The sequence below is a fragment of the Pteropus vampyrus genome, unplaced genomic scaffold (assembly GCF_000151845.1).
Source record: "Pteropus vampyrus isolate Shadow unplaced genomic scaffold, Pvam_2.0 Scaffold47, whole genome shotgun sequence".
Taxonomy (NCBI): Eukaryota; Metazoa; Chordata; class Mammalia; order Chiroptera; family Pteropodidae; genus Pteropus; species Pteropus vampyrus.
This window is the reverse complement of record NW_011888828.1, coordinates 877154-889193: the sequence shown is the minus strand read 5'-3', so window position 1 is coordinate 889193 and position 12040 is coordinate 877154. Positions and strand designations below refer to the sequence as shown.

General features: G+C 35.2%; 1 protein-coding gene and 1 pseudogene across 3 annotated transcripts in view; both read right to left on the bottom strand.

The window, feature by feature from the left end:
- Positions 1-12040, bottom strand: part of CCDC25 (coiled-coil domain containing 25) — a 36743-nt gene that overhangs the window by 22610 nt on the left and 2093 nt on the right. The window contains exons 2-4 of one of the 3 annotated variants that reach the window (XM_011359348.2): positions 8537-8584; positions 4330-4369; positions 64-115 (exon numbers count right to left, since the gene is read on the bottom strand). In XM_011359348.2, the coding sequence (XP_011357650.2) occupies positions 64-115; positions 4330-4369; positions 8537-8584 (140 nt within the window). Of the gene's footprint in view, positions 1-63; positions 116-4329; positions 4370-8496; positions 8585-12040 lie in introns of all 3 variants that reach the window. The other 2 variants (XM_011359349.2, XM_023530174.1) reach the window with 2 other exon arrangements.
- Positions 1940-2055, bottom strand: LOC111739137 (annotated as a pseudogene).

Genomic DNA, 12040 nt, shown 5'->3' with positions numbered 1-12040 from the left:
GAACAAGGTATGATGCTCATCACTAAAGAACAAGTCATGAATCCATGTTTAAATCCAGTTTACCTTATGTAATCGAAGGTATACATGAGCCGAAGAGAGTTTGTCCACATGAAACCTACAAAGAATGAAAACCACTTTTAGCAAGAGGTACAAGACAACCATCTCCTCGGACCACTTGTATTTAAAGCATTCCAATTCAGAAAGTATTACCTCAGTGCCTACCACATGCTAAGCGTCATGGGGAGTATAAAACATAGTCGCCACCTCCACGGCTCATTATCTACTGGGAGAAGATAAATATGGAAAGTTCTGCAGCTGTGTGACACTAAGAGCTGAGATGAGTACCACAGGCAGTAAATGTTACATGCCCTGGGAAGGGTGATATTTTAAGTGAGAAAAAGCTATCAGTGACCAAAGGCTTCACTGACAACTGAGATTTGCTGGGTCCTTGAATGAAGCATAGGACTTTGAGAAAACAGGGAGGAATTTCAGGTGAGAAGAGAAGAGAATGAAAGAAGTCAGCAAGACTCCAATGCTGCAAGTCTGGGAGAGATATCCTATACTTGGAGAGGGTACCAATTTAGAGAAAAAGATGAGTTTGGTTTGGGACATCCTGAGTTTCAAGTGATGGCAAAACAATCCAAAGAGAATGTCAAGCACAGAGTTGGAAGAGCCATGAGGATGGAAGACAGTAAGCAACCACACTGTAAGGTGGGTCAGACCAGTAATTTACCCAGCCTTACATCTGAAAATGGCACTTATATATGTCTCCTGGGAGAGCATGGTGATTGCCCTTTATGATATTCTCCTAAGAATATTCAGAATCCCCTCCCACCCCAATGTCCTAAATGTACCTTTCATTAAGACTCCATCACCCACCAATTTAATTAAATCTTTTAAAACTTACTTCCTTTTTCACCTAGTCCAACATTTTGGGATATTAAGTTTTTCATATTTGCAATTCACCAAATGAAGTTGACTTTCTCTTTCCAGAGAGATGCCCGCAGAATCCTAGTATCAAACAACGATTAACACATGATTCTCACTCTGATTCTGTTGACTTCGGTCATTTCTTCTTTAGTTCTTACTTTTCCAGGCTGAAGAATGTTCAGTAAAATCTTAAAGAGGCACTATCACATCCCATTATGTATTTCTCTAGACATTTTCTTAGCATGAATGTCTTTTACATGACAAAGGTCACACATTCATAGCGGGTACAAGACGTAGACAGTGTAATCCTATACATTAAAGGTTAAGATTATGCTGTTTCCAACATCCTCTCTAAAGAGGTTAAGCATCTTGCTCATCACTCTGGATAGAGAAAAATATGCACTTTGGGCAGTCTATGACGACTCTAGGTTTTATTCTTAACCATTACAGAGAGCTTATTTTTCTCCAATTGGTTCATTTACTCATTTGCATTGCTATGTAAGAGATTCCTTCTGATTACTGTCTTTAGCTTGGCATTTTCCACTGAGAAAAATGTTTTTGCAAATCTAGAAACTATATATCTCATTATCCTCTTTCAAGATCTTAGGAAAATACCCCATTAGCAAGCAAGCCCAATTGAGAAGCAACTTCTCCCATTTCAACTTGTTTTAAGCCACCTCTCTAATTACAACTCTCCTATATACCCATAACAGCTCGATTGTATTCTAACTTTTTGTAAAGGTCTCTGGTGTGAAATTTTACCCCCAAAAATACACAAATAATTCAATATACATCTAACAGATTCATACATAATTAGTTCAAGTACTAAAACACGCATGGGAATATCACTGCTGATACCCACCAATTTCAGGTTCATAGGTGCCCCTCTACAAAAGGCAGGGGGATGCATATAAGTGTGGGGCTTTGGCTGAAATGTAAAACAAACAAACAAAAGAGCCAACTCTGTTAACAAACTATCTTTTTTTTTTTTTTTTAATATTATCATTTACGCCTACAGCACCTGGTCTTCCTAGGTGGTCTCCCATCCAAGTACTAACCAGGCCCAACCCTGCTTAGATTCCGAGATCAGACATTGGGCTTGTTCAGGGTAGCATAGTCGGAGACCACGGACTGTGGCTCCACTGGGGTGCGAACCTGGGACCTTCTGTGTGTAAAGCAAATGTGCTCACTGCTACACTATAGAACCAAGTCCAATTAACAAACTACCTTGAACAAGTTTCCTTAGAAAACTTTTCCAAACTTCTCAAAATGCTAACTCAAAGTTTAAATTATGCCCACCAGTTCCCTAGTTCCCTCTTGTCCTTATTATCTTCCTCTTCCTTGCTTAATCATGTTACCTTTACAGAATGCAGGAACTACAAACTTTAATAAATGAGAATCAATGACCTGAGGGTGAAAAGATGCAGGGCCCCAGAAGCTGGGTCATTTAACTCCTTAAAGTGGGATCCCTGGAAATACTACCTATTAAGCAGTCTGGAGGCAGTAAATGCACACTATTTCTAGTTTTCTTTGTTTAAAGATAAATTTAGTTCCATTCTCACTTACTCCTAGAAAAATCCTTTGCTTAAAGGCACCTCAGAAGGTTTCCTGGTATAAACTCAGATGGTGACATTCATAGAGGTAAAGTTCCAAAGTCTGCATCAGAGTGAACCAGTGAAGCAGGAAAATCTGCCCTGGAATGTAAATCAACAGAACCATTTTCAGCATGTCCAGGAATGTTTCCAGGCCTGACAGTTTATGCACCAGGAAAGGTCTTGAATTTAGGGCTATTTCAGTTCACATCAGACCTCAAATAGCTTCTGATAGTAAAATTCAATCACTTTTAACAACAGTCATTAATCTCAAAATGACTAAAGAGTGTCAAAATGGGTAATGGGTGTCTAGGTATCTGTAGACACTGGTTTGACTTAGTAGTATTCCAGGAGACGGTCAATCTTAATGAAGTGAAAAACCCAAGTCATAATACATGGGGTGTAGGTTATAAATTGGAGATTTCTCTTCCACTTAATTTTTTTCCTGTATGTCAGATAAAAAGGCTGTGGCAAATTGACTTTCATGGTACATTTGAATATACAACCTTTTCTATGCAGATAGTTCTGCCTCAAACCTGACATATTAAAAACAACAGAAAATAACTACATAACAGGTGCAGCTGTTCTTATCTCCCTTGATAGAATCTGGAGATCTTCAGGCTTTAGGGACATCTGAAATGATCCTGCTGGGGATAGGGATCCAGGTGCACTAGAACTGGGTGGAGGGCCAGCAAGAACTAAAGTAGATGTATTCAGTTTCTCTCAGCCTTAGTTTCCTCATCTGAAAAATGGGCATAATATCAGTAACTATTTCACAGGGTTGTTAAAAAAATAAATGTATTAGTGGAGGTAAGCACTTAACAGTATTTGGCATATAGTTAAGTGCTCAATAAATGTTCATTATTTCTATCATTAAAGCAACAAGATTTGTCAAGGACAGCACATGGTATGGGTGTTAGAAGATGTGGAGACCATATCCTGCTCTATAGATAGAATAAAGCTCTAGGAGAGAGATATCACAAGGGTCAGAGTGAGTGGTGGAAGCTGAAGATACAAAAAGTAAGCAAACTGAGTCTGAGAGTGTTACAAGAAAGAAAAACAAAGTACTCAGAGTCCATGAATTCCTAAAAGGTCCTGGGTCTGAGTGGTAGAAAAACTCATATGGCTTTCTAAGGCAGTCCGAAAAAGAATTCAACTAAAATAAAGGGTTTTTGTTGTTGTTGTTGTTGATTGTTTTATTGTTTGGTTTTTTTTTTTTGGACTGGGTTTTATAAGCTACAAAATAAATTATCTTGGAAGGAGACTAAGAAAGTACATATTATTATTTTTAAATTTCCACAAATTATTTTAGAAAGAGAGGGTAGAGGCTGGACCAAGACCGGGATAAACTCATGAGGGAATTGAGAAAACAAAGGGAACCCAGTCTGTGTTTTCTTCAAAGCTGGATCTGGTGAGATGCTCTATTTATTCCATCTACATGGAAACATGTGTATATTGTTTTCAATGCTTCTTGTGAAGTCTTCATACATCCACTCAAGAAGAGTGGTGTGAACATGTAAGTGCAGTGGTCTCAGTAACTTACTATGAGGAGACACACAGGAGGCTTTTAAAAGAAAGCCTATGTTCTGCAGGCCTTTGAGAGCCTGAGATCTAACCTTAAGACATCATTACCAGTTTACATGGTAATTATAAATGAAGAGAGCTGGTAGCCAGCTATTTACCACTGAATATTCATAAACAAAATACAAAGGACAAGGTCTAGTTTAATCATAGCAGTCAGGTGGTTGGCCAAGTCTAAGAAAGTAAACAATGATCCATTGAAAGCAGAACCAAAATTGTTACTTACCAAATATCTTCAGGCCAGCCATACTTTATTAGATCCTCATCTACAAGGAGATATAAGAGAATAAAGAAAAAGTAAAACAAATAAATAAATAAAAATAACTGTCAAATGAAAATATGCTAGTTTATAGATCGGAAGGGGGAAAATATCTATCTTTTCCACAACTTTTCTCTCCCTTAATATGGCGAAGAGTAATTCAGAGAGACCTTGATGCTTGAAAATTTTGTAAAAGTAGTTTTTACAACTAGAAAATTATGATCATTTTAACTTTTTATATGTATAATCTAAAGTTCAAAGAAATTTCTATTTTGAGGGTAAACGCTGACAAATCAGAGCAGCTGAGAAGTTAGATGTCTTAGAAAACTGATTCACTGTAATACTGCTTATACATCAAAATGGTTTTGCTAAAACTTTTAAACCAATGGATTACATTTTACTTTTTCCAAAAAAACCCTCAATTATAAAATCATAGAAAATTAGGGAATAAAACAAACATCAGAAGTACAAAAAAGAAAATAAAAATTGCTTACAATTCTGTCACATATGAAAATAAACATAAAATTTAAAAAAAAAGCTTAATGTTAAAAGTAACTGTCTTAGAGGGGTAGAATGTGGGTATTGGAAAGGATGGGGTCGGGAACTGATTTTTTTTATCATAAGCATTCTGTTACTATTTGAAATTTTAAACTATGTATGTTAGGTAAAAGTAAGATTTTAAAAAGTTCTTTAGAAACAATAACTACTTAATTCTATTATATGAATAAATTTTTCTATTGTTGACATTTGAGTTCTTTCCAATTATAAATGCTTCAATAAATTTTTTAAAGAAATATGTCCAAATTCCTGATTATTTCTTTAAAGTGTTTCTAAAAAGTGAGTTTTCAAATTTTATGCAAGTTTTTAAGGCCAGTAATATATATCGCCACAGATAAATTATATTCACTTATACTTCTAATAGCCATATGAATAATTAGTAACTAATTGTGCTTAATACAGAATAATTATGTAAAATATCAGACACAAAGTTAAAAACTGTGAGGTAACCAAAATGATTCATATGACTTAAAATGTACCCAAGAAAGTATAATCTATCTAACTTGAATGGAGGTATTTACTTTCCAGAAAAGCAAGAAGCTGATAATCCTTGGATGAGGGTACACTTAGAAACTGCAGACACCATGAGTTTTTTGAAGGCCTTTCTACTAGCTTAAGTGGGAAGCTGAGCTAACAGCTAACAGGTAATCAGAAAAAGTAAAGAGAAACCTAAAAACCTCTTCCTCAGACAATGTTTGGCTCCCTAGTGACATCTGCTGGATAATAAAAAGAACACACCTGAAAGCTTTTTAGTGAAAAATTATTTGATATAAATTTCATTTATATTCTATCTGGCCCTTGAAGTCATCAAGGCTATTAGAAATAAGTGTGATGTGCTAGGAGCACTACAGGACAGGGTGTTTTAACAATGTTATACCTTTCTTACATTGCAGACTAGAAAAGTTGGCGCCTCCAAATGACTTCAAGAGTTCTGGGGGAAAAAGTGTTCTATACCTAGATTTTTCCTACATATATTTTAATGATAGCAAAACACCATGCCACTGGACGCTGGATAGAATCTAAATTTATATATGTAGACATAATCTTACATCTAGATTTATATTTGTGGATATAAATTCCTACAACAGACATTTAAAGAATTTCACAATCTAGCATATCCTAACCCACTCCTCCACAGCCTTCTCAGCCCTCTCTCACCACATTTACTCTCTCTGCCCCCTCTACTTCTATAGCATTTGCTATTAACATTAATATATTTTGTCATACTTTTTATAGACTTTATTTTTTAGAGTATTTTGAGGTTCACAGCAAAATTGACTCATACTTGTTTTTGTGTGTGCCTTCACCTGAATACTGTGAAAGCAGCCTCAATTTTCCTCTTCAGATACTCACAGAGGGTGGCACACAGCCCCACAAAGATGGACCCAGCAAAGAGTAACCAAAATGGACAGAAAACAGATGGTGGGAATGTCCCTAGCACAGCTGCCTTACGTCAGCACCACTGGTAGCCCATCAGTGTGAACCAGACTCAATATAAAGCACCCTCCCCAGACCTGCACAGGGCAAAACCTGCACAACCACACATAGCAGTTCTGTTTTAGGTGCTTCTCAGTGACCTCTGAGAAGCTTACACCCTTGGTCTTACACCTGTGATATGGCAGAAAGAAAAGCAGATTTGGTCAGGTTTGGATGCCTAACTACTGTAAATAACCATGGCTTTTGTAACTTTGCTCTATTGTTCAATGTAATACAAGAAGGTAGCATTCCTTCCTCAGCTACATTCATTGGGAAAATGCCATGAGATAAATACAAATTATCTATGACAATTTATGGATTATTAAGAGAAATATAAAATTGAAATATTAATGTACTGCAAAAAGTTTCTCCATTAAGTCACAACCAAAGTCAATGTCACAAATTCATTATAAGGAAAAACTGTTTTAAAATGAGTTATTTTGTTGTTGATTTTCCTCTTGGCTAGGATGTGATAGTCTTGCTTATATTGATTTTGTTTAAAACAACCAGTCTTATAGCAAGGTAATAAACTATTTAGATATAATTCATAACTGTTTACATAACTATTGTATATCACATTACATATGTTCTATATATATTATATTTTATATATAAGTATATATATTAACTATATAACTAGTTAGATATAATTCATAACTGTTTACATAACTACTGTATATCACATTATATATGTTCTATATATATTATATTTTATATATAAGTATATACATTAACTATATAACTAGAGCTTTGACATCTTTTAATTTTGGCCTTATTTATTTCATTAATGTAAAAAAAAATGTTTTTGGCCTTATTTATTTCATTAATGTCAAATGTCTCACATGGAAGAATATTACACCTGCCTTTTAAAGGATCAAGTTTAAACTGTTGTCAGTTTCAAACTGCACCTAGAATCGACACTGATGGTTTTGGGGGCAGGGAACCCAAAAAACCAAGCAATAACTGAAGGTTAAAGAAAGGTGACTGCAGTGAATAGCCAGCTCTCAGTTTCCTGAGGGAGAGTCATCCAGCCCTGGAGTGTTCACAGGGGAAGGAGGAGGTGGCTTTAGAGAGCTAAAGAAGCTCCAGTGAAGGGGACTACAACTTACTGACTGCCCACTATGGCCCAGGCACTTACCCAGGCTCTTTCATTAACCTTCGCAACCCTGCAAGGTAGATATCATCCAAGATCCTCTTCTTACAGCTAAGAAATACAAGGTTAAGTAACAATAGCTACTTTGCTAAAGTGCTGGGATTTTAACCCAGATTGGCCTGGTTTAAGAGCTAGCTTTTCCAAAACAATACACTATCTCCATGAGAAGAGCAGCTGTGTTTTCCAAGCTGAATTAGGGTAATTCTGCCATTTTCTCCAAGCACCCTTGTTCTTTTCTCACTCAGGGTGCAGTTCCACACCCTGAGGGATAGTGCTGTCAACTCACTGCTCTCCTGATCGAGAAAGTTAAACTTCACTTTCATCTGCCTCTTCACTAGTGCAGTCAAAAAAGAAGCAATGCGCTTCTTTTAAACTTTAGTTCAAATTCATTAGTGGTGAAAAATTAATTTAGCAGGTTGAGACTAGCTTTTTAAAAATGAAATAAAACTAATGAAAACAGAGGACATAGTAAATGATATGGTAATTTTTTGTAAATTTTTATCTTAGTTATAGGAATGTGTGCAGTATGAAATAATATATTTCATTCTGAAAAGAGTGGTCAACATTAGATAAAAACTGTTAACATTTCATGTTTTAAAAAGAGCCAACTGCAGCCTCAAAAAAACCAACAGATATGTTTTCACTCATCTTAAATGTAGTAAAAATGTACAGATAATGATCTTTTCAAGTCCAAGTAACAGATTATTTTTTGTTTAAACTAGCATAAGTTAACCCCTGATTCTTATCATCCTAAATCAAATGATACCACAAAACTCTTTGTAAAGTAAGTTTCTAATGAGCAACAGGTCAAATTAGCTCAAATATTATTTGATAAAACTAAATTCTAGGAGAGTTAATTCTCTGGAGTTCTTTATAGTCGGTTAGTTGGTAGTAGTTGAAAACTCATAGCCAATAAACCAAGGAGAGAACAGGCAATTAACACTTACCTGCTGGAAATTTCAAAATCAAGTGCTTTTGAAAACTTACTTTCATATTTATCCTTTCCCATGTAAATAGTGTAAGTAGATGAGTTAACTAAGACAAAACAAAAATAAAAATTGGTTAGATAACTTCATCACCAACAAAACCGTTTCATGGGAAAAACAAGTGACAAATGCTTAGATTAGGGTTTGGCAAAACATGGCCCATAGGCCAAATTCGGCCCTGATTTTGGACAGTCCTAGAGCTAAAAATGATTTTTTCATTTTTAACAGGCTGAAAAAAGCAAAAAGAATAAGCTACAGAGACTGTATGTGGCTCACAAAGTCTAAAATAGTTCATCTCTGGCCCAAACAAAAAAAAGTTTACTGACCCTTATTAAAAATGGCTACTTTGCTACTTTCTCAGGGATACAGTTCAATGCAATTCCAGTTCAGTCTTGTATTTGGGCCTTCTTCAAAATAATTTTTTAAAAAGAAAAAACCAACCTTCACCTCAACTACTTAAAAATAGGTTCCTATACTTAGCCAAGTTTTATTATTCATAATTTTATTAAGCCAATACTAGTTACATTCCAGGTGTGCTGCAAATTATAATTGGGTTCCCTGTCCCATTCAGGGGCACGTGGCTCTCAAACTTCTTCTAAATCAGTGACTCTGAACACTGATTACATATTAGAATCACCTAATTTTACCCCAGATCCACCTAAGACTAACCAAATACAAATCTCTGGGGTGGGGAGCGGGCGATGTGTAGATAGATCTTCTAAGGTGAAGTCAGCATTAGGACCCACTATCCTAAATCAAACTTAATATTCTGGGTATGGCTTACCTAAGAAAAAACACTTGCTTTACTGAGCTAGTATGTTTCACTATTGCAATCCTCCATTAGGATAGAAGTCAAACAAAAAGTTAAGTTTCCCAATTGAAATTCTAACTGGGTACTGGGTTTCCAAGCTAGTCTACTAAAACTTACTTAACCCCATTTGGATCTAAACTCATGAATTAATTGTCACTGGGCCCTCAGTCTATAAAACCTGACAAATAGGTACAAGGTTGGGCTGGGCAGTCTGTTGACTGTAGCTCCAGAATACAGAACAACCACATGTGAGTAGAGCTCTGAAGGCTGAGTAGCACTCTTTCATTCATAAATTCTTAAATTCACCATTGCCTGTACATTTCGTGATGAGAAGTGTAGGAATAAAACTAAAAAGTGCTTCAGATTCTCCACACGACCTGGAAATATTATTATGTGTATACTCTTTTGGTCCTATAACGTCACCACTAGGACTATATCCTACTAACTAAACACTCCATCAAACAATAATGTTTTTTACAACCTAAACATTAATTAAGACTGCTTAAATACTCTATAGAACATCCATAAACAAAATACCATGTACTCATTAAAAAGAAAGGGTAGGTGAAGAAATTAAATAGCAGAACAGTATTTTTGTGTTTCTATATTCAGTAAGATTCAATTTGTAAAAAATAAATATATAATTGTGTATGCATATACATGTTTATATTTTTAAATGCACATTTTCTTTAATGTGTCGCAGGATAAACGTATGTTAAGACTAGGTACCTTAGCTAGCTTGCTTACAAAATACAGGTTTTGTAATCAGAACAAAAGAAAATTTTTAAATGATTAAAATAAAATAAAGCTGTCTCTTTATTTTGGATAGGCCAAGCTATCTAAATTATGACCAAGAGAAAGACAGATGACTAGACAGCTGACCTATAAAATGAAGTGATTAAGAACATAACTTCAACAAACCTAAACTGAGGGCATTCTGCAAAATAATTCAACTAACAGTGTCATGAAAGACAAAGACTGAGCAACAGCTCCAGATTAGAAGAGGCTAAAGAATGAATGACAAGTGACTGCAACAATGCTTTGTAATTTCCCCTCGTTATAAATACATTAGTACACTGATGAAAACTGAGTAAAAATTGATTAGATAATAGTATTCTTGCAATGTTAATTCCCTAATTTTAACAATGAAGAATGTTTTTATTTTAGGAAAAAAATACTTAAGTGTTTAGGGGTAAATTGCAACTTACTAACAAACAGTTTGGGAAAAACTGTGTGCATATGCACACAAGCATGCACAAAGAGAGGGATAAAGATGAAGGAAAAAAGGGGAAAAGAGATAAGGCAAATGTGGTACAATGTTAGAATCTGGGGAATCTTGAGCAAAGGCTATAAAGGAAATCTTTTACTATTCCTGTAACTTTTCTAAATGTCAAAATAGAAAATTAAAAATAAAAAGAGCACAATTGTTGAGCAAGAGGTCTGAATGAAGCTCCTGTCCATGTTAAAGGGATAAAGGAAAAGTGAATTATTCCAATACTTTTGTTATTCTCACCCAAATAATATGGTTGATTAGTATGGGAACTAGTCATCTTGAAGACACCCGATTCAGGTGCAGGCCTTGTGATAACTTAATAATCTATCTTAAGGTAGATGCTATTAAAAGGTCCTAAAAGTACAAGTGGACTAAATGAGCCAAGTATTTCGTGAGTCCATAAATCAGATGGTCTCGAATTTAACACTGGAAGTATAATAAGGCTAATGTTTCATTATTCCATTATGAGAAAGTATAAGAGAATAAAATTAAACAGATTTTAGTCAGAGATACCAATCTTAAAGCAAAAGGAAAGACAAAAACTTTCTATTGAGATTTTCTCCCCATTTTTTAAAAAAAGTTTTTATGTAGTAAACATCAGTTGGTTGAAAAGCTTGGCTATATAAAGTCATTTCCTGAAGACTGTATGTTTCAAGTTGTTTTCTGTATTGGAATATGTAGTTTTACTACTATTTTACTGGAAAGTTATAATTTGTCCATCAACATTGCAATTTTAAAAGATTTACTGCACAAGTGCAGTTTTATTAGACTTAGAGGCTAAATATTTTTCCAACAGGAAGTAGTTCTGACATTATAATGGAAGCCAATGAGAAAAATAAAACCCATAAATCTGCTGAAGCACTCTATTAAGGACATCTGTGTATGCATGACTAGTGCTCAAAAAATTCAGATCTAAGTTTTAAGGAGAATAAAGCAGCTAGCAGAAAATACATTTAGTACCTATATACCCTGCCTGTACTTTTTAATCTATTTTGGGCTTGTACGTATGTCTATGTTGTTCAGGACTTTCATGAGTGGAGAAGCTACAAAAAGATGTTCGAGGTATCTTATAACAGGGAAGATTGAAAATGCTATTAGGGGCCTATAATGATTTTCTGAGCTACTTTGAATTTTGTTTCTAGTAATTTTAATAACATGGGTAAGACAAATCAAATCTACAGAGGCAGAGAAATAGCATTTGGCACACTGCAGAAGTCTACACTACTGAGAAAAAATGAGATGTGACAGTGTGATGGAGTAGGAGTGGGGGTCTGTGAGTAACGCCTTCTCTGGGCCTCAATGTTCTCATCTCTAAAGGGAGAGTACCACCCTATTTAAAACCACACACATAACATACTGCTAGTTTCACTTAAATTTCACCTTTAACAACCAAGCAGAGAAAGTAGCAATAGAATAGAGCG